The sequence below is a fragment of the Oncorhynchus tshawytscha genome, unplaced genomic scaffold, assembly GCF_018296145.1.
Source record: "Oncorhynchus tshawytscha isolate Ot180627B unplaced genomic scaffold, Otsh_v2.0 Un_contig_2389_pilon_pilon, whole genome shotgun sequence".
Taxonomy (NCBI): domain Eukaryota; kingdom Metazoa; phylum Chordata; class Actinopteri; order Salmoniformes; family Salmonidae; genus Oncorhynchus; species Oncorhynchus tshawytscha.
Genome location: NW_024609777.1, coordinates 225,523 through 248,653, shown reverse-complemented (window position 1 = coordinate 248,653; position 23,131 = coordinate 225,523). Strand labels below are relative to the sequence as shown.

Sequence of the window (23,131 nt, the reverse complement as noted above, 5' to 3'; positions counted from 1 at the left end):
TTCCTCCTCCTCCTCCTGGCCATGTAGTATATGTGTGTCTACAGTATGTCTAGTCTTAGTGTTTTTTTGGAGGCAGACTTTGTTAATAAAAGGGACATTCAGGATCCCTCTCCCCCCTCCCTCCATCCCAGAGAGGAGCCAGCATGATGGGACTAGGATTATCCAGAGGCTGGGCAGGTGTTCTTCTGACGCAGGCAGGAGTGAGGAAGGGAGGGAGGGAGGGAGGGAGGGAGGGAGGGAGGGAGGGAGGGAGGGAGGGAGGGAGGGAGGGAGGGAGGGAGGGGGGAGGGAGGGGGAGGGATTGAGTGACATGAGGAAATCATGAGTCTACATTTATTTGACCAGAAAATACTCTGCAACAGTATCACAACAACAGTCAGAATTACAGTAATGCATGCCATGTTGACATCACTGACCAGTTTATCCACAAGATCATTGTTCCTCCTCCTCCTCGAACCAGATCATTGTTCCTCCTCTTCCTCCTCCTCCTCAAACCAGATCATTGTTCCTCCTCGTCATCCTCAACCCAGATCATTGTTCCTCCTCCTCCTCCTCCTCCTCCACCTCCTCAAACCAGATCATTGTTCCCTCTCCTCCTCAAACCAGATCATTGTTCCTCCTTCTCCTCCTCAAACCAGATCATTGTTCCTCCTCCTCCTCCTACTCATCCCAGATCATTGTTCCTCCTCCACCTCAAACCAGATCATTGTTCCTCCTCCTCCTCAAACCAGATCATTGTTCCTCCTCCTCCTCCTCAAACCAGATCATTGTTCCTCCTCCAGCTCAACCCAGATCATTGTTTCTCCTCCTTCTCGTCCTCAAACCAGATCATTGTTCGTCCTCCTCCTCAATCCAGAATATTGTTCCTCCTCCTCCTCCTCAACCCAGATCATTGTTCCTCCTCCTCCTCAACCCTGATCATTGCTCCTCCTCAACTCCTCATCTCTCAATAATAAGAGAGGGAGAGAAATATTTGGTCATAGAAATATAATGTCAATAGATCATGACTATATAGATTACCTCTAATCTTCTAGACATGTCATTGTATTTCTATGTGTATGTGTATGGGGATGGGGATTTTTTTTGGCTTGCCAGTAATTGCTTATGCATGCACATCAACAGGCTCTCTCCCTACACACACAAACATGCACACGCATGCACGGTCCTTGCTATCTGGGTTCCTTGGGACATCTAACTCTGAGGTCACCCCATTAAAGTTGAAATGTGAAATGGTTGAGGTAAGGGTTAAGGTTAGGGTTAGAGTTAGAGTTTAGGGTTGGGATGTCCCAAGGATCCCGGATAGCACTAACCACACACACACACACACACACACACACACACACACACACACACACAGACTGTATGCCATGGTTGGTTCTGCTACTTTCAGCACAGGTTAAAGAGGCGTGTAGACTGTTGTTACTAACAGCCCTCTTGTGTGATCTTTAGTTGATTTACTTTGACAATATGTTATTTTCTGTCACAGCCTCCATCGACTGTCTAATAAAACAAAACAGTCATTGAGATTCTGGGAAGGGATTTGAGTCTGAAGTGTTTATGACGGGTCCTCAATTTTCTTTGTTCTGTAAGATCACTGTCCATTTCGAATGGAGTTGACTCCAATACTGCACAGTATATTGTCTTGTTTCCCCTGCAGGGCACCAGTAACCTCTGACTGTATATTATCTTGTTTCCCCTTCAGGGCACCAGTGACTTCTGACAGTATATTGTCTTGTTTCCCCTGCAGGGCACCAGTGACTTCTGACAGTATATTATCTTGTTTCCCCTGCAGGGCACCAGTGACTTCTGACAGTATATTATCTTGTTTCCCCTTCAGGGCACCAGTGACTTCTGACAGTATATTATCTTGTTTCCCCTTCAGGGCACCAGTGACTTCTGACAGTATATTATCTTGTTTCCCCTTCAGGGCACCAGTGACTTCTGACAGTATATTATCTTGTTTCCCCTTCAGGGCACCAGTGACTTCTGTGTGTCTCCAGACAAGTTCATAGCAAACAGGACCAAGGAGTTCCTCAGTGCAGGTGAAGTACCTTCAAGTTCAAATTGAAGTTTGACTAATAACAGACTAACACAGTGATTTATGCAAGTTATCTTCACAGTCCACACTGGCTCACACTGGTCAGACAGAATCACTGGTCAGACAGAATCACTGGCCAGATAGAATCAATGGTCAGACAGAATCACTGGTCAGACTGAATCACTGGTCAGACTGAATCACTGGTCAGATAGAACCACTGGCCAGATAGAACCACTGGCCAGATAGAACCACTGGCCAGACTGAACCACTGGCCAGATAGAACCACTGGCCAGATAGAACCACTGGCCAGATAGAACCACTGGCCAGATAGAACCACTGGTCAGATAGAACCACTGGCCAGATAGAACCACTGTTTCAGAACAAATCCTACATGTTAAGATGTGTTTATGTTGTCTTTTCTTTCTAAAATGAATGAACATAATTAGGACAGTGTGTGTTTGGGTTCATCTTCATTGGGATGAGCTTTGGTTGTTTGACTCTCTCTCTCTCTCCCTCTCTCTTCTCCTGCTCTCTCTCATGCTCTCCAATCTCCCTCTCTCTCTTCCTGTCCCTCACTCATTCTCTCACACTCTCTCTCTCCCCCCTCTCTCTCTATCCCCCTCCCCCTCTCTATCTCTCTCTCCCTGCCTGTCTCTCTCGCCTCTCTCTCTCCACTTCCATCCATCTCTCGCTCTCTTTGTCTCCCCCTCTCTCTCTCTCTCCCCCCTTTCTCTCTCCCACCCTCTTCTCCTCTCACACTCTCCCCCTCTCCCTCTCTCTTGCTCTCTCCCCCCTCTCTCTCTCTCCTCTCTCTCTCCTCCTAACAGAAGTGACACACTACTACCTGTATTGCAGTCAGAGTCTACCCAACCCTTTCCAACAGGTACTGAAATCACGTTCTAACACACACACATTAATGATATTTTAGTTTTAAAAGTAGTTTTCCTTCATTAGTTTGATTAGTTCAGAAGCAGATGTTAATGAAAACGTCCGGGGATAAAAAAAAAACAAGCAGTGCTACTAATTTAATGACTTCAAGCCCATAACAAAAATACACTTTGATCCAAGTCCATTTTATCTGTGAGATTTGGAGATCATTCGTGGGGTGTAGACATAGACAGTGTGTATAGTCTGCCTCAAGGACTACACAATCCAGACACACACACACACACACAGAGAGAGACCAATCCCCCCCTCCATCCCCAAATCCCTTGTATTTATTTACCATGCCTGGGATATAATGTTCTTAAAGGGCAGCATTAATGGTCCGTGTATTGAGGTAATATACAAGCAGTAGATACATCCTCATGGCCAGTAAACACACACACACACACACACACACACACACACACACACACACACACACACACACACACACACACACACACACACACACACACACACATACACACACACACACACACACACACACACACACACACACACACACACACACAGCAGTATCCATTTAAAGCGTTGTGTTATGCCTTGTTAAGTAGACACGGATAATGTGCCCTCTTATGGCTGAGCCAATGGAAATATTGTCTGTTATTTGTGCTAGGGATCAGAGGGGGGGGGTAATCCGGATAATCTGGGGCCCTCCATCTGAAATGAACGTGTCCTCCATTAAGTGTCCATAATGACACACTCTATGACTTATTTTCACTCATGTTTCCACACAACTTTGACTCTACAATTTGTGTGTGTGTGTGTGTGCATGTGGTGTGTGTGTGTGTGTGTGTGTGTGTGTGTGTGTGTGTGTGTGTGTGTGTGTGTGTGTGTGTGTGTGTGTGTGTGTGTGTGTGTGTGTGTGTGTGCGTGTCAGTCTCTGACTATCTTCCAGAGGTCTCTGACCACCATGCAGATCCAGATACAAGGACTACTGCAGTTCTCTGTACCTGTCTTCCCTACTGCTGAGGTGGGGGGGATGGAGCAGCCGTCAACATAGAAATAGCATTATATTTATTATATTCAGTACATAGATCTCTATGGAGCTCAACATCTGGTGCTCATGGTGACAATGTTCTCTTCTCAACGTGTGAGGGCAGAGTGTTAAAACGCTGTTAAAGCCCTCATGGAGACAATGTTCTCTTCTCAACGTGTGAGGGCAGAGTGTTAAAACGCTGTTAAAGCCCTCATGGAGACAATGTTCTCTTCTCAACGTGTGAGGGCAGAGTGTTAAAACGCTGTTAAAGCCCTCATGGTGACAATGTTCTCTTCTCAACGTGTGAGGGCAGAGTGTTAAAACGCTGTTAAAGCCCTCATGGAGATGAATTCTCAAAGTGCTCTGTGCCACTGTGTATAGAAGAATGAAATGTTATCCTGTCGTGGAAATTTCCTCTATTTACCTAATCATGAGCGCAAACCACACACACAAGTCAGAGTTAGTTATCAAAGTCCATCTTTAATTATATGAGCTCTATCACAACCCTGTGACTCTCAGGAAATTCAGTGTCTATCGATGAATTCTCTGAGAGCCCCCCTACACATTGCAACTGAGATCCTTTAATAGCAAAGATCACACATAGTCAGACAGCATAGACATAATAAATCGTTCAGCTTTGTCTCCTTACTCAAACCCCGAACCCATAAACCCAATCCTCCATATTAATAGGCATATATCAAATTGTCATTTAGATACAACCAATTCTAAATACAACCAATCCTGGACAAACTCACGGAGAGCATAGAATGATTCCAGACACTGCCATCCCCGATGGGAAAAGTAGGGAGTGAACTGGCACACACACAGTGGAGCAAAAGATGTGTTTACACATGATGATACCTTGACCTCTCCCCTCTCTGCGGACCATGCAACTTAGTCTTGACATAGAACAGATAACTGCAACCCCGCCACAGTATTATACAAAAATAACATTCTGATGAGAAGTAACTTACAAACATATGATGAATATAAAACATCTTACCTATGTTACCAACCAATTCTGATTATTCCCCAACATTCCCCTCTCAAGGGACTCCGTCCCTTCTGAAGAATCAGAATAGTAACATACTCAATATTTAAAAATTCAAATCCCCTCAATGTCAAATACCATAGCTTATATGTAAGCTTTCTCCCTTCTGAAACTAAGTTTACAACCTTTATTCTACAAGACAAACTTGCACATGTTTAATAACACAGAATAATCCATTTGAGGAAAATAAAAACATAACATATTTATGCTCTTTAAGTTACATGAGAACCAGCGTCTAAACACAGGCCTCCTCACAACATATAGGACAGACATCCCTCTAAGTCCTCATGCTCAGAAATATACTTAGGAATAGAGCATAGGGCAGTGAAATCATTCATATTCCAAATCATAAGTAACAACCCAACTATTTATCAAACCAATATTTAGAATAGCATTCCTCAAATTTGTCTTATCACTCAAAGTAAAAACCTCAATTTAACACACATCAATATTAGCAGATTTACATACAGTATAATTATCCCATAATTCTACTATTAACTTTTTTAATCATGATTATAATACAGATCAGTATCTCAATGCATTCTTAATCTAAATTACTACAATTTACATGGTGTAGACCTCTTCAATCAACCTGATACCACAAAAGTATAAACAATTTAATGGCACAGTTGACCAACCTCCCTCTCTTAGGCACGGCATCTTCTGGCATCTTCGTTTTTCTTCAGATAGCTTTACAGTTCAAAGTGGACGGCCCATGATAATGTCCCAATTTCAATGTCTCATCTTTACCACTCATGTCTTGTCCATTCGTCAACCAATATACCAGCATCATAAGAAAATGTTAGAACAGATCTTCCTCCATGATCACTCCAAGTGGACTCATTACAGTATGAGAGAACCATGAAAGAAAAGCAGTTGATAGCTTAGATCTGATACTGTACACCCATTTCTGGCTTGGTTCTTTTCTCTCAGTAGAAGTGGTTTGGAAAGCCTCCTTCAACGCCTTTGTCACCCTTCTTCAGCCAGTTAGAGGGGGTTTTGAGGTACACACACCATATGGTCCAACTATCTCTTCCATGCATTAAGATACCGTCTGATGTCACTTTTCATGATAACCTCGAAAGAACAGATCAGAACAACAGTTTAGTTCAGTTCATTAACTACATGATAAATGATGACTTTTACCAATTATTCTTAACACACATATCTAAACATATTTCACAGAGAATATCAACACATTCTATTGAAACTATTCTTTCAAATTGGTTTAAATCAAATCAAATTTTATTTGTCACATACACATGGTTAGCAGATGTTAATGCGAGTGTAGCGAAATGCTTGTGCTTCTAGTTCCGACAATGCAGTAATAATGAGCAAGTAATCTAACTAACAATTCCAAAAAAAACTACTGTCATACACAGTGTAAGGGGATAAAGAATATGTACATAAGGATATATGAATGAGTGATGGTACAGAGCAGCATAGGCAAGATACAGTAGATGATATCGAGTACAGTATATACATATGAGATAAGTATGTAAACCAAGTGGCATAGTTAAAGTGGCTAGTGATACATGTATTACATAAGGATGCAGTCGATGATATAGAGTACAGTATCAACGTATGCATATGAGATGAACAATGTAGGGTAAGTAACATTATATAAGGTAGCATTGTTTAAAGTGGCTAGTGATATATTTACATCATTTCCCATCGATTCCCATGATTAAAGTGGCTGGAGTAGAGTCAGTGTCATTGACAGTGTGTTGGCAGTAGCCACTCAATGTTAGTGGTGGCTGTTTAACAGTCTGATGGCCTTGAGATAGAAGCTGTTTTTCAGTCTCTCGGTCCCAGCTTTGATGCACCTGTACTGACCTCGCCTTCTGGATGGCAGCGGGGTGAACAGGCAGTGGCTCGGGTGGTTGATGTCCTTGATGATCTTTATGGCCTTCCTGTAGCATCGGGTGGTGTAGGTGTCCTGGAGGGCAGGTAGTTTGCCCCCGGTGATGCGTTGTGCAGACCTCACTACCCTCTGGAGAGCCTTACGGTTGAGGGCGGTGCAGTTGCCATACCAGGCGGTGATACAGCCCGCCAGGATGCTCTCGATTGTGCATCTGTAGAAGTTTGTGAGTGCTTTTGGTGACAAGCCGAATTTCTTCAGCCTCCTGAGGTTGAAGAGGCGCTGCTGCGCCTTCCTCACGATGCTGTCTGTGTGAGTGGACCAATTCAGTTTGTCTGTGATGTGTATGCCGAGGAACTTAAAACTTGCTACCCTCTCCACTACTGTTCCATCGATGTGGATGGGGGGTGTTCCCTCTGCTGTTTCCTGAAGTCCACAATCATCTCCTTAGTTTTGTTGACGTTGAGTGTGAGGTTATTTTCCTGACACCACACTCCGAGGGCCCTCACCTCCTCCCTGTAGGCCGTCTCGTCGTTGTTGGTAATCAAGCCTACCACTGTTGTGTCGTCCGCAAACTTGATGATTGAGTTGGAGGCGTGCATGGCCACGCAGTCGTGGGTGAACAGGGAGTACAGGAGAGGGCTCAGAACGCACCCTTGTGGGGCCCCAGTGTTGAGGATCAGCGGGGAGGAGATGTTGTTGCCTACCCTCACCACCTGGGGGCGGCCCGTCAGGAAGTCCAGTACCCAGTTGCACAGGGCGGGGTCGAGACCTAGGGTCTCGAGCTTGATGACGAGCTTGGAGGGTACTATGGTGTTGAATGCCGAGCTGTAGTCGATGAACAGCATTCTCACATAGGTATTCCTCTTGTCCAGATGGGTTAGGGCAGTGTGCAGTGTGGTTGAGATTGCATCGTCTGTGGACCTATTTGGGCGGTAAGCAAATTGGAGTGGGTCAAGGGTGTCAGGTAGGGTGGAGGTGATATGGTCCTTGACTAGTCTCTCAAAGCACTTCATGATGACGGATGTGAGTGCTACTTATACTCCCCATCTCACTGTCAACTCCACCGTAGAGCCAAGGATCAAGAAGTTAGACCTCTACCCCTCGGGAATAGAACAAAACAAACACAACAATACAATACCCTCAACAATACAATACACTCCTTCACATATCACTTAAGTTGTATAACTTCAATTCAAACCCTCAAAAAACGGAATCCTCCCCATGTTTTACACACATCTCTCCGTATGAGAGTAATGTAAAACAAATTGTCAGCTAACCTAATCAAATTAAAATCACTAAACTGAAAAAAAACTCCACAAAGAAGAATGATTGAACCCCTCTGGTCATAGGAAAACAGACTTAAAGCAGCATATCCTTAGTTAAAAGCAATACCCTTCACACTGGTCCAAATTACAAATATGGCTAAGAAACATATTTACCAATTACACAAACTATTTTGAAAGCAGTATTACAGATGACCATACATTTTTTTATCCAAATGGCTTTCCAATGCGGGTGATCAAGCCACAACGGAAAGTCATCAGAAGGTCATACAAAACCCTTCAAATCAGTGTTTTTCACTATATGAAACAATTTGCAAACAATAATCAACTAGTTCCAAACATTTTTGTATTTCCATGTTCCCAGAACATTCCTTTATCTAAATAATTTGCGTGTGTAATGAAAAGTCAGAAAATAAAAACTCATTAAAATCCCATGTGGTGAGTGCCCCTTTCAATGTGGTAGTTTATGGCCTCAATTTCATTCACTCTCCCCAAGAGTATAGTCCCTGGAAACATTCCAGAGAGAGACAGTGAAATATCCATTTTCCCGGAGAAAACACAAAAACACTTAGTATTCATTACACTACATCGATTCAGAAACTCAAACGTGATCTATAAACCAAACCTAATGATAATTCCACTGTACCTCAAATCATTAATCATAAGTTTTAATCAAATCAATGTATATGCATGATACAATGTTTAATTAAGTTAAATCAACTCATAAAAAAACGTTTAATCAGCAACCTAATAATTTCAACCTGTTGATATAAATTTAGTAAAAACCAATCCTGATTTTTTTTAAACAAATCTAAAATCTTTCAAAAGTCGGTGCTGTCTCATCATCGTAAAAATAAAAATAAACTTATTTTTTTCCCCCACTGATATCCACAAAAACTCAATACTGTTCAGCACATCCATTAATGATCTTCCTTTAGTCTGCACAGGGGTCTGAAGTTCCAATGTATGCAGATGATACAGTGATAAATTCATGCAAATAACAAACTACACAAGAACTCACTACAGATGACAAAATTGCTCAGAGACTCATGTTTACATCTCAATCAAATAAAACACAGTCTGCATGTTCCTCTAAAAACAACTATTGATGTAAACAGCTCCTGGTGGTATCTGATTTTAAGTACCAAGGCATCAGCTCCTGGTGGTATCTGATTTTAAGTGCCAAGGCATCAGCTCCTGGTGGTATCTGATTTTAAGTGCCAAGGCATCAGCTCCTGGTGGTATCTGATGTTAAGTGCCAAGGCATCAGCTCCTGGTGGTATCTGATTTTAAGTGCCAAGGCATCAGCTCCTGGTGGTATCTGATTTTAAGTGCCAAGGCATCAGCTCCTGGTGGTATCTGATTTTAAGTGCCAAGGCATCAGCTCCTGGTGGTATCTGATTTTAAGTGCCAAGGCATCAGCTCCTGGTGGTATCTGATTTTAAGTGCCAAGGCATCAGCTCCTGGTGGTATCTGATTTTAAGTGCCAAGGCATCAGCTCCTGGTGGTATCTGATGTTAAGTGCCAAGGCATCAGCTCCTGGTGGTATCTGATTTTAAGTGCCAAGGCATCAGCTCCTGGTGGTATCTGATTTTAAGTACCAAGGCATCAGCTCCTGGTGGTATCTGATGTTAAGTGCCAAGGCATCAGCTCCTGGTGGTATCTGATTTTAAGTGCCAAGGCATCAGCTCCTGGTGGTATCTGATTTTAAGTACCAAGGCATCAGCTCCTGGTGGTATCTGATGTTAAGTGCCAAGGCATCAGCTCCTGGTGGTATCTGATTTTTAAGTGCCAAGGCATCAGCTCCTGGTGGTATCTGATGTTAAGTGCCAAGGCATCAGCTCCTGGTGGTATCTGATTTTAAGTGCCAAGGCATCAGCTCCTGGTGGTATCTGATTTTAAGTGCCAAGGCATCAGCTCCTGGTGGTATCTGATTTTAAGTACCAAGGCATCAGCTCCTGGTGGTATCTGATGTTAAGTACCAAGGCATCAGCTCCTGGTGGTATCTGATGTTAAGTGCCAGGGCATCAGCTCCTGGTGGTATCTGATTTTAAGTACCAAGGCATCAGCTCCTGGTGGTATCTGATGTTAAGTGCCAGGGCATCAGCTCCTGGTGGTATCTGATGTTAAGTACCAAGGCATCAGCTCCTGGTGGTATCTGATGTTAAGTGCCAGGGCATCAGCTCCTGGTGGTATCTGATTTTAAGTACCAAGGCATCAGCTCCTGGTGGTATCTGATGTTAAGTGCCAGGGCATCAGCTCCTGGTGGTATCTGATGTTAAGTGCCAAAGCATCAGCTCCTGGTGGTATCTGATGTTAAGTACCAAGGCATCAGCTCCTGGTGGTATCTGATGTTAAGTGCCAGGGCATCAGCTCCTGGTGGTATCTGATTTTAAGTGCCAGGGCATCAGCTCCTGGTGGTATCTGATTTTAAGTACCAAGGCATCAGCTCCTGGTGGTATCTGATGTTAAGTACCAAGGCATCAGCTCCTGGTGGTATCTGATGTTAAGTACCAAGGCATCAGCTCCTGGTGGTATCTGATGTTAAGTACCAAGGCATCAGCTCCTGGTGGTATCTGATGTTAAGTGCCAAGGCATCAGCTCCTGGTGGTATCTGATGTTAAGTACCAAGGCATCAGCTCCTGGTGGTATCTGATGTTAAGTGCCAGGGCATCAGCTCCTGGTGGTATCTTATTTTAAGTGCCAAGGCATCAGCTCCTGGTGGTATCTGATTTTAAGTGCCAAGGCATCAGCTCCTGGTGGTATCTGATTTTAAGTGCCAGGGCATCATACTTGATTCCAACCTTTCTTTTTAAAAGCAAATAATAAAGGAACTCAAATACCAAATTCAACCCAGCTAATTTCCCAAAACATATTAAATTGTTTTGACTATTGCGGTAACAACACTATAATTAAAATCTATGATACCCTCCCCACTTAACATACTAGTTTACTAGTTTGGCCCAAGCTTGCTTTTCAACATTCATACCCATTCATGGTTCCACACAATGGAAACAGTGTTCAAATTCACTGGTGTTACATAAACAATCAAACCTGGAATCACAACCATCGGAATCCATTACCACGATGTTTTACAATTCAGACATCCAGTCTCCCAATTCTCATAGCCTAATACAGTAAATATAAACGCCACAAATCTATGATGCCCACCTAGCAAATCAGCTGCTAGAAATACAGAAAAAAATGTACCTGAACAACGGTCAAAACAATTAGAGTAAGGTTATTGTATATTCAAACTAATAACGCAAATTTACGTTATTCTACAACAATCTACCTGCCTCCAGCAACTTTCCCTGACAATTAGTAGCCAACATAGCAACTAACTCTCTTCCATACTGTCAGCCCAACTTTCCTATTTCTTTTTCCCATTGGGCAAAAATATATAACCCCTCTCATTTCAATGTTTTTCCTTACCTCTATCGTACGATTAAAAACCCAACTCTATAACTTCCTCTTCACTTTGCTCTCCACACTTATGAAATGTATCCTATTTCTTTAAAAATAACACGCAGCGCCAAAATTATAACATGCGTCAGTCAATCTATAAGAATGAAAAACATTTCGGTAACCACTTTCTATTGCCATTCTCTCCCCGCTATTATTCAGAATTTCTTTAACTTAGGTAACTGTCTTCTCTATTGATACAGTAATTTAAATACGACCCAATTCTCAATACATTATTCCAGCAAATAATTTAGTGAACAGACATCTTCTTGCATCAGAATTCGCTTCGTTATTATTTTAAGTTGAATTAGTCAATTTAACCTAAACAATCTATTGAAAAATGTTCAATTTATCTCTTATACAAACACTAGCGACCATAACTTTCCAGGCAAAACATACAAATAGATTATTTACAATCAAAAACTCTGAATTCAGCCAGCGCCATGACTGGGAATGGAACCCCGGGCCTCCCGCGTTGCAGGCGAGAATTCTACCACTGAACCACTAATGCTATTGCAACATATAAACCCCATTTACAACTAAAATCAAAACTATCGGTAATTCCCAGAAGAATAATAGCCCCATTTTAATAGTACAAACATTACTCCAGCTATGATTCTCAAATTCCAAACGAATATATTAGCAATCAAAGAATAAAATCGACAGGTAATGACTAGGAAACAGATATTGCGCCTTTTAATAAAAGTAGATTATGTTTACTTGTGCAACGTATTTCAATTACTTTACTACATCACATTAATCACGCAATGATAATTAGTTTGATGGAAAACCTTAGGCTTTGTACGACATTATAAATGACGTTGAGAATCCCTCGAATTCTCTTTAACTTTATGGAAAACAGTTTATTCAATAAACCCGCAACTTCTCTCATACTGGGAAGAAAAATTATAACATGTTCAGACCTTAAGGGCAGTTTAATTTAACATGTTTCACCCAGAAGGAGATAATCCAATATGCGTTTTATAGTTACATCGTTAGGGTAAGATAACCAAACGTGGACACACTCTAATCAGTTTCTACAGCTCGATCATTTTTATAGTTACATCGTTAGGGTAAGATAACCAAACGTGGACACACTCTAATCAGTTTCTACAGCTCGATCATTTTTATAGTTACATCGTTAGGGTAAGATAACCAAACGTGGACACACTCTAATCAGTTTCTAGAGCTCGATCATTTTTATAGTTACATCGTTAGGGTAAGATAACCAAACGTGGACACACTCTAATCAGTTTCTACAGCTCGATCATTTTTATAGTTACATCGTTAGGGTAAGATAACCAAACGTGGACACACTCTAATCAGTTTCTACAGCTCGATCATTTTTATAGTTACATCGTTAGGGTAAGATAACCAAACGTGGACACACTCTAATCAGTTTCTAGAGCTCGATCATTTTTATAGTTACATCGTTAGGGTAAGATAACCAAACGTGGACACACTCTAATCAGTTTCTAGAGCTCGATCATTTTTATAGTTACATCGTTAGGGTAAGATAACCAAACGTGGACACACTCTAATCAGTTTCTACAGCTCGATCATTTTTATAGTTACATCGTTAGGGTAAGATAACCAAACGTGGACACACTCTAATCAGTTTCTACAGCTCGATCATTTTTATAGTTACATCGTTAGGGTAAGATAACCAAAAGTGGACACACTCTAATCAGTTTCTACAGCTTGATCATTTTTATAGTTACATCGTTAGGGTAAAATAACCAAACGTGGACACACTCTAATCAGTTTCTACAGCTCGATTTCCCAGATTTTGTAGATTATTTTAATAGTGCTTAAAAACTTCATCTTTATCAAATTATCCATTTAAGATATCAACTCAAAACCTACGTACGTCTACGAATGGGTGGTTTAAATTGTATCTAATCATTCTCAGCATTACTTTATCAAATCTCTAGTAATTGATTATACACACATAAAATGTATCATAATTTCAAATAATTCACAGAATCCATATAAAACTTCAGAAATCTTAGGTACTCACACAGAACTTTCAGGATCATCCACACAGGATTGGTCAGATGTTCACATAGAACTGGTCAGACGTCCACACAGAACATCAGAAAAAAGGTTTGCCCACACAGAGTCAACCCTACCCCGCTCACACAGAACGGTCCGACAACGATTACCTAGTGATCCCATAACAAAATACTCACACAGAGTAACCCAGGGCATACCTGGCTAGCACATTTAAAATAATTGGAATTCACCACATCTGAGGGTCACTTAGACAAATCACACAGATGCACAGAATGAGGTCCTTCTTCCAATAGGGCTTCACCAAGTGCCGTGTTTCACCTAGAACACACAGTCCCCCTGGCCCATCACCCCGACAGACCTCACCAAATCCCCACTGTGATCAATTCAGTGTCAGGAGGGCTCTTGGTCACTGGCAACCGGACAGTGCAGAGTATCTTTTGAGTCCACAGTTATCAAAGTCCATCTTTAATTATATGAGCTCTATCACAACCCTGTGACTCTCAGGCAATTCAGTGTCTATCGATGAATTCTCTGAGAGCCCCCTACACATTGCAACTGAGATCCTTTAATAGCAAAGAACACACATAGTCAGACAGCATAGACATAATAAATCGTTCAGCTTTGTCTCCTTACTCAAACCCCAGAACCATAAACCAACCCTCCATATCAACAGGCATATATCAAATTGTCATTTAGATACAACCAATTCTAAATACAACCAATCCTGGACAAACTCACGGAGAGGATAGAATGATTCCAGACACTGCCATCCCCGATGGGAAAAGTAGGGAGTGACTGGCACACAGACACAGTGGAGCAAAAGATGTGTTTACACATGATGATACCTTGACCTCTCCCCTCTCTGCGGACCATGCAACTTAGTCTTGACATAGAACAGATAACTGCAACCCCGCCACAGTATTATACAAAAATAACATTCTGATGAGAAGTAACTTACAAACATATGATGAATATAAAACATCTTACCTATGTTACCAACCAATTCTGATTATTCCCCAACAATCCTTAGACTAGTGGAGCTACAGGAGTGCTACAGGAGGACACATAGTGCTACAGGAGGACACATAGAGTTACAGGAGGACCCATAGTGCTACAGGAGGACACATAGTGCTACAGGAGGATACATAGAGTTACAGGAGGACACATAGTGTTACAGGAGGATCCATAGTGTTACAGGAGGACACATAGAGTTACAGGAGGACACATAGTGTTACAGGAGGACACATAGTGTTACAGGGGGACACAGAGTTAGAGGAGGACACATAGTGTTACAGGAGGACACATAGTGTTACAGGAGGACACATAGTGCTACAGGAGGATACATAGAGTTACAGGAGGACACATAGTGTTACAGGAGGATCCATAGTGTTACAGGAGGACACATAGAGTTACAGGAGGACACATAGTGTTACAGGAGGACACATAGTGTTACAGGGGGACACAGAGTTAGAGGAGGACACATAGTGTTACAGGAGGACACATAGTGTTACAGGAGGACACATAGTGTTACAGGAAGACACATAGAGTTACAGGAGGACACAGAGTTACAAGAGGACACATAGAGTTACAGGAGGACACATAGAGTTACAGGAGGACACATAGTGTTACAGGAGGACCCATAGTGTTACAGGAGGACACATAGAGTTACAGGAGGATACATAGTGAGGTGTGTTTTTCCTCTCACTGTCTTTATACCTTGTCTACAGAGAGATCTTCTGGGCATCCAGCGCCTGCTGAACTCTACAGAGTTCAACTTGAACCAGTTAACAGCCCTGCTAGACTGCAGGGGGCTCCATAAGGTGAGATGATTACCCTGACACGAGAGGACGTCATGGTTACAGTCAGAATGCGTCTGTAGAATGAGAACATACCCAGATACACTTGAATGAAAAGACAAAAGGTGCTCTTAGGTTCTTTGAAATCCCCCCAAAACTATTATCTCACAACACTCCACTTTGTGACTATACCAGAAATAGAAAAGGAGTTATAACCTTAATCAGTGAGGGTAACAGTGAGGGTATGTTGTGTTGTAGAACTACCTGGATGGTCTGATGGGGGTGTGTTATGACGGGGTGGAGGGTCTCCTCTACCTCTGCCTCTTCTCTCTGCTGTCGGTCAGTGCCTTCTGTGCCATGCTGTGTGCCACCCCCCGGGCATGGACCCTCATCACCAGCAGGTAGGCACTGGTAACACTGTATCTGGTCTACGTGTCTTCAACCTACCTGTAACCACATCCCCAACCCCAACCTTGACCTTTACGCCTAAGCCTAACCAAATAAGGACTGGGAGATTCACGGCCTAAAAGATGTCTGCTATAGTGGTTATTCTGTGTTTATAGGTTTCAATGAACAATGTTGATGTTAGACCAGTGGAGGCTGCTGAGGGGAGGACTGCTCATAATACTGTCTGGAACGGAGCAAATGGAATGGCATCAAACACCTGGAAACCATGGAAACCATGTGTTTGATGTACTTCATAGAATTCCACCGACTCCAGCTCCAGCCAATACCATGAGCCTGTCCTCCCCAATTAAGGTGTCACCAGCCTCCTGTGTGCTAGAGGGCCTGGATGTTGATGCTAGAGGGCCTGGATGTTGATGCTAGAGGGCCTGGATGTTGATGCTAGAGGGTCTGAATGTTGATGCTAGAGCGTCTGGATGTTGATGCTAGAGGGCCTGGATGTTGATGCTAGAGGGTCTGGATGTTGATGCTAGAGGGTCTGGATGTTGATGCTAGAGGGTCTGGATGTTGATGCTAGAGGGCTGGATGTTGATGCTAGAGGGTCTGGATGTTGATGCTAGAGGGTCTGGATGTTGATGCTAGAGGGCTGGATGTTGATGCTAGAGGGCCTGGATGTTGATGCTAGAGGGTCTGGATGTTGATGCTAGAGGGCCTGGATGTTGATGCTAGAGGGTCTGGATGTTGATGCTAGAGGGTCTGGATGTTGATGCTAGAGGGCCTGGATGTTGCTTTGGGCACCATTGTGCCCTTCCTTGAAATGAAACTAACAGAAAGCCTGGCTCTGACTGACTGTGTTCTTCCCTGTGGCGATCTTAGGGACAGGGCCTATGACGACATCGATGAGGAGGATCCGTTTAACCCCCAGGCCCGTCATATGACCTTCAACCCCAGCAGAGCCAGCCATGTACACAGCTTCTGTAGCTACAGCAGCAGTCTGGACAGCCAGGCCAGTCCACACCCTCCACCACAGACTGCCGCCATCCTCCCCACCTCAGAGTACATGTAAGTAGAGAGAGGAGGTGCGGTAGGGTGTCTGTGCGTCCCTGTCCGTATCTGTGTCCATGTCTGTGTCCATGTCTGTGTCTGTGCGTCCCTGTCCGTATCTGTGTCCATGTCTGCGTGTCCCTGTGTCCATGTCTGTGTCCATGTGTCTGCGTGTCCCTGTCCGTATCTGTGTCCATGTGTCTGCGTGTCCCTGTCCGTATCTGTGTCCATGTCTGCGTGTCCCTGTCCGTATCTGTGTCCATGTCTGCGTGTCCCTGTCCGTATCTGCGTCCATGTGTCTGCGTGTCCCTGTCCGTATCTGCGTCCATGTGTCTGCGTGTCCCTGTCCGTATCTGTGTCCATGTCTGCGTGTCCCTGTCCGTATCTGTGTCCATGTGTCTGCGTGTCCCTGTCCGTATCTGTGTCCATGTGTGTGTGTCTGGAATAAGCAGCACTGTGTTTGTTTTATCAGATAAGTTGACTCTCTCTCTGTTTCTCTTTCTCTCTCTCTCTCTCTCTGTCTGTTTCTCTCGGCTCTCGAAATCTCTCACTCTCTCTCTGTCTGTCTCTCCTCCCATCTCTCTCTCCTATAGGAATCAGTCCATGCTGTTTGGAGGGAACCCTCGTTATGAGAACGTTCCTCTGATCGGGAGGGGATCCCCGCCACCCTCGGTGCGTTGGCCACTAACATTAGAGGCCAGGTCCCTCGTGTGATGATGTCACTGACATTAACATTAACATTAACAGTGCTCCGTTCTACTGAAGGACCACAGACACACTCATGTATAGAGTTACTGTGTGTAGAGCCAGACGCCAGACAGGTCCCTTGTTAAATAATGGCATCAACACTAACACATATTGTACTGAAGGACCACAGACATTCTCCAAGACACCCTGCTGCCGTCACTGTGTCTACCGTACAGTATCCACAACCTGACAGAAACCTCCTGTGGGAGGCAGGTAGCCTAGCGGTTAAGAGTGTTGGGCCAGTAACCGTAAGGTCACTGGTTCAAATCTCTGAGCTGACTATTTGATGTGCCCTTGCGCAAGGCACTTAACCCTAATTGCTCCTGTAAATCTCTCTGCATAAGAGCGTCTGGTCCAGATAATTGGCCCAGTCCTAAATCGTCTCCTAAAACCTGCACCCTATGCACTTGTGATCCACCTTGCTATCTGATAGGCTATCTGGACGTTGCGTCATATTGCTTATACCAATCAAATACTCTCAGATTTCCACTAGTGTTGATTTGGGATTGGCCCTTCCACTGCACATTATGGTGAAAGACTGCTCTCTGCTGGTCATGGACTGAAATACCGACAAAACAGTACACGCTCTTCTCCCTTATGCCATTAATTGGCCTGATGCTCTGATGCAGGCCTGCTAATGACCGTAGAGAGATGCTAGCCTGCTAATGACCGTAGAGAGATTCTAGCCTGCTAATGACCCTAGAGAGAGGCTAGCCTGCTAATGACCTTAGAGAGAGGCTAGTCTGTTAATGAGCATAGAGAAAGGATAGCCTGCTAATGACCCTAGAGAGAGGCTAGCCTGCTAATGACCGTAGAGAGAGGATAGCCTGCTAATGAGCGTAGAGAGAGGATAGCCTGCGAATGACCCTAGAGAGAGGCTAGCCTGCTAATGACCCTAGAGAGATGCTAGCCTGCTAATGACCCTAGAGAGAGGCTAGCCTGCTAATGACCCTAGAGAGAGGCTAGCCTGCTAATGACCGTAGAGAGAGGCTAGCCTGCTAATGACCGTAGAGAGAGGCTAGCCTGCTAATGACCCTAGAGAGAGGCTAGCCTGCTAATGACCCTAGAGAGAGGCTAGCCTGCTAATGACCGTAGAGAGAGGCTAGCCTGTTAATGACCGTAGAGAGATGCTAGCCTGCTAATGACCGTAGAGAGAGGCTAGCCTGCTAATGACCGTAGAGAGAGGATAGCCTGCTAATGACCGTAGAGAGAGGCTAGCCTGCTAATGACCCTAGAGAGAGGCTAGCCTGCTAATGACCGTAGAGAGAGGCTAGCCTGCTAATGACCGTAGAGAGAGGCTAGCCTGCTAATGACCGTTGAGAGAGGCTAGCCTGCTAATGACCCCAGGGAGAGGCTAGCCTGCTAATGACCGTAGAGAGAGGCTAGCCTGCTAATGACCCTAGAGAGAGGCTAGCCTGCTAATGACCCTAGAGAGAGGCTAGCCTGCTAATGACCCTAGAGAGAGGCTAGCCTGCTAATGACCGTAGAGAGAGGCTAGCCTGCTAATGACCCCAGGGAGAGGCTAGCCTGCTAATGACCGTAGAGAGAGGCTAGCCTGCTAATGACCGTAGAGAGATGCTAGCCTGCTAATGACCCTAGGGAGAGGCTAACCTGCTACTGACCGTAGAGAAAGGATAGCCTGCTAATGACTCTAGAGAGATGCTACTGTACCAGTCAGTATGGCCTGACTGGTAATGTAGCAGTATGACCTGACTGGTAATGTTACAGTATGACCTGACTGGTAATGTTACAGTATGACCTGACTGGTAATGTTACAGTATGACCTGACAGGTAATGTTACAGTATGACTTGACTGGTAATGTTACAGTATGGGTTGACAGGTAATGTTACAGCATGACCTGACTGGTAATGTTACAGTATGACCTGACTGGTAATGTTACAGTATGACCTGACTGGTAATGTTACAGTATGGGTTGACAGGTAATGTTACAGTATGACCTGACTGGTAATGTTACAGTATGACCTGACTGGTAATGTTACAGTATGACCTGACAGGTAATGTTACAGTATGACCTGACAGTTAATGTTACAGTATGACCTGACTGGTAATGTTACAGTATGACCTGACTGGTAATGTTACAGTATGACCTGACTGGTAATGTTACAGTATGACCTGACTGGTAATGTTACAGTATGACCTGACTGGTAATGTTACAGTATGACCTGACAGGTAATGTTACAGCATGACCTGACAGGTAATGTTACAGTATGACCTGACTGGTAATGTTACAGTATGACCTGACTGGTAATGTTACAGTATGACCTGACTGGTAATGTTACAGGATGTTGCTGTTCCTTTACACTCCCTTTCCTTTGTTAAGGAGGATACACTACACACAACCTTACTGTACCTTTACACTCCCTTTCCTTTGTTAAGGAGGATACCCTACACACAACCTTACTGTACCTTTAGACTCCCTTTCCTTTGTTAAGGAGGATACACTACACACAACCTTACTGTACCTTTACACACCCTTTCCTTTGTTAAGGAGGATACACTACACACAACCTTACTGTACCTTTACACTCCCTTTCCTTTGTTAAGGAGGATACACTACACACAACCTTACTGTACCTTTACACTCCCTTTCCTTTGTTAAGGAGGATACACTACACACAACCTTACTGTACCTTTACACTCCCTTTCCTTTGTTAAGGAGGATACACTACACACAACCTTACTGTACCTTTACACTCCCTTTCCTTTGTTAAGGAGGATACACTACACACAACCTTACTGTACCTTTACACTCCCTTTCCTTTGTTAAGGAGGATACACTACACACAACCTTACTGTACCTTTACACTCCCTTTCCTTTGTTAAGGAGGACACACTACACACAACCTTACTGTACCTTTACACTCCCTTTCCTTTGTTAAGGAGGATACACTACACACAACCTTACTGTACCTTTACACTCCCTTTCCTTTGTTAAGGAGGATACACTACACACAACCTTACTGTACCTTTACACTCCCTTTCCTTTGTTAAGGAGGATACACTACACACAACCTTACTGTACCTTTACACTCCCTTTCCTTTGTTAAGGAGGATACACTACACACAACCTTACTGTACCTTTACACTCCCTTTCCTTTGTTAAGGAGGATACACTACACACAACCTTACTGTACCTTTACACTCCCTTTCCTTTGTTAAGGAGGATACACTACACACAACCTTACTGTACCTTTACACTCCCTTTCCTTTGTTAAGGAGGATACACTACACACAACCTTACTGTACCTTTACACTCCCTTTCCTTTGTTAAGGAGGATACACTACACACAACCTTACTGTACCTTTACACTCCCTTTCCTTTGTTAAGGAGGATACACTACACACAACCTTACTGTACCTTTACACTCCCTTTCCTTTGTTAAGGAGGATACACTACACACAACCTTACTGTACCTTTACACTCCCTTTCCTTTGTTAAGGAGGATACACTACACACAACCTTACTGTACCTTTACACTCCCTTTCCTTTGTTCAGGAGGATAGTTTCCTTTGTTGTACCGCTCTCATTCTCCTTCCGCCCATCTAATAAGATAATCATTCTTAGTTCTAGTTCTTAGTTCTAGTTCTTAGTTCTAATTATTGCTTTTGTAACCCTACACCTCCGGAATGAGACTGACCATTATTAGCCCGTTATTAACCCACATTATTAGCTCGTTTGGTCCTGATCCCAATGTGACCTCTCTAAGCTCTGTGACCTCTAACCTCCGGCGATGTTGTGTCCTCAGTGTGTTAACCTGTGAGTGGAACTTTTCATGTGATGTGCCCTCCCGCCACTAACCCAAATCCCGGCCACACGCCCCTCACCTTTGACCTCTGCCTGCCCTTCACCCGTGACCTGTGTCCTGCCGACTTTAACTACCTTGTAGTTCAGAACACTGAGTCGCACGACTCTCTAACTTACCCACCACCTAGCACCTCCTATTCAAAACAAATGTCTGAAAATGTCTGCAATTTTTTCAAAATTTGATTGAAAAAAAATTCTTTCACACAGTTATGGGATCTAACGTGTCTTTTGTTCCTTCCTCCTGCAGTATTCTCCCAGAATGAGAACTACCTACCTGTCTATGACTGATGCACAGATCAGACACTTTGGGACAGACTTCCAGCAGGTATAGCCCCCAACTATGGCCTACTGGTCCCCCTCAGGAAGGGTCTGTCTGGGACTACCACTGTACTGAGGAAGGGTCTGTCTGGGACTACCACTGTACTGAGGAAGCAGAGTTTACAGATCACCCTGTCCATGGATGTCTCACCCTGCTCTCCTGGCCATCTGTTACTTAAATGCAGGAGGTATGGGGTCAACAACAGCTCAGGAACACACTGACACTCTCAAAGTCCTGTACTGTACGTGTAGATACCAGGAGACTACATAGAACCCTGAGTGTAAAGTGCACTTGCATCTCTCCCCAAACAAACCAACAATTCAGTTATGTGTTTTCTTCAAATGTGAGTGTTCATCGCGAACAAGATCAGAAGACATGATTGTTATGAACCAAGTTGAGCGTTTATATATTTTCCTGTGAGTGACGTCACCTTTGATGGATTTCAGGGGACAGCAAATAACCAGATTGATTTCCTTCACAGCCATAGACTGTTAAATGGTTATTACATGAACTGTCTTCAGTCTTCCCCAACCTGTCATCGCTATTACAAACTGTCATCTAACCAGTCTAGCATTCAGCTCCTCTTACACTTGACGACACAGCTCTTACACTTGACGACACAGCTCTTACACTTGACGACACAGCTTACACTTGACGACACAGCTCTTACACTTGACGACACAGCTCTTACACTTGACGACGCAGCTCTTACACTTGACGACACAGCTTTTACACTTGACGACACAGCTATTACACATTTGACACAACCCAAAGTCTTCATGATGTCTTCCGTCAGAGTGATGAGTCAAACTTGATGAAAACGGACCACGTATTTATTGTCACTTATCTTTCAGGTTATTCATTGATATCAAGGAATGGCGAATATAATGGACTTATTTTTAAATGTGACTGGAAAACAGATCATTCATTGAAATGTGATGATGTCTACACTCTTAGAGAAAAAGGTGCTGTCTAGAACCTAAAAGGGTTCTTTGGCTGTCCACATAGGAGAGCCCTTTGAAGAACCCTTTATGGTTCCAAGTAGAACCCTTCTGGTTCCAGGTAGAACCCCAAAAGGATGGAACTCAAGTGTTCTACCTGGAACCGGAAAGGGTTCTACCTGGAACCAAAAAGGGTTCTACCTGGAACCGAAAGGGATTCTCCTATGGGGACTGCCGAAGAACCCTTTTAGAACCCTGTTTTCTAAGAGTGTACTCTATATGTATGTGTAAGGGGGACTGAGGAGAAAGGATGCATGATGATGTTTCTAAAGCCTTTATTTCCTGTAACCTGATTCTCTCTGTTCTCTATGCTGTGTCATCCTGCATGCTGTGTCCTGCTCAATTCTAGCC

At 43.7% G+C, this 23,131-nt stretch overlaps 1 protein-coding gene across 2 annotated transcripts in view; it reads left to right on the top strand.

Moving 5' to 3' along the window:
* The window catches only part of ttyh2l (tweety homolog 2, like), a 95,128-nt gene extending 72,290 nt beyond the window's left edge, over positions 1-22,838 (top strand). The window contains exons 7-14 of one of the 2 annotated variants that reach the window (XM_042317921.1): positions 1,973-2,042; positions 2,866-2,921; positions 3,864-3,956; positions 15,369-15,461; positions 15,696-15,838; positions 16,719-16,904; positions 17,480-17,558; positions 21,708-22,838. In XM_042317921.1, coding sequence (XP_042173855.1) covers positions 1,973-2,042; positions 2,866-2,921; positions 3,864-3,956; positions 15,369-15,461; positions 15,696-15,838; positions 16,719-16,904; positions 17,480-17,558; positions 21,708-21,791 — 804 coding nt within the window. In that variant the 3' untranslated portion in view covers positions 21,792-22,838. The remainder of the gene's footprint in view (positions 1-1,972; positions 2,043-2,865; positions 2,922-3,863; positions 3,957-15,368; positions 15,462-15,695; positions 15,839-16,718; positions 16,905-17,479; positions 17,559-21,707) is intronic. The other variant, XM_042317922.1, reaches the window with a different exon arrangement.
* Positions 22,839-23,131: the final 293 nt, after the last annotated feature.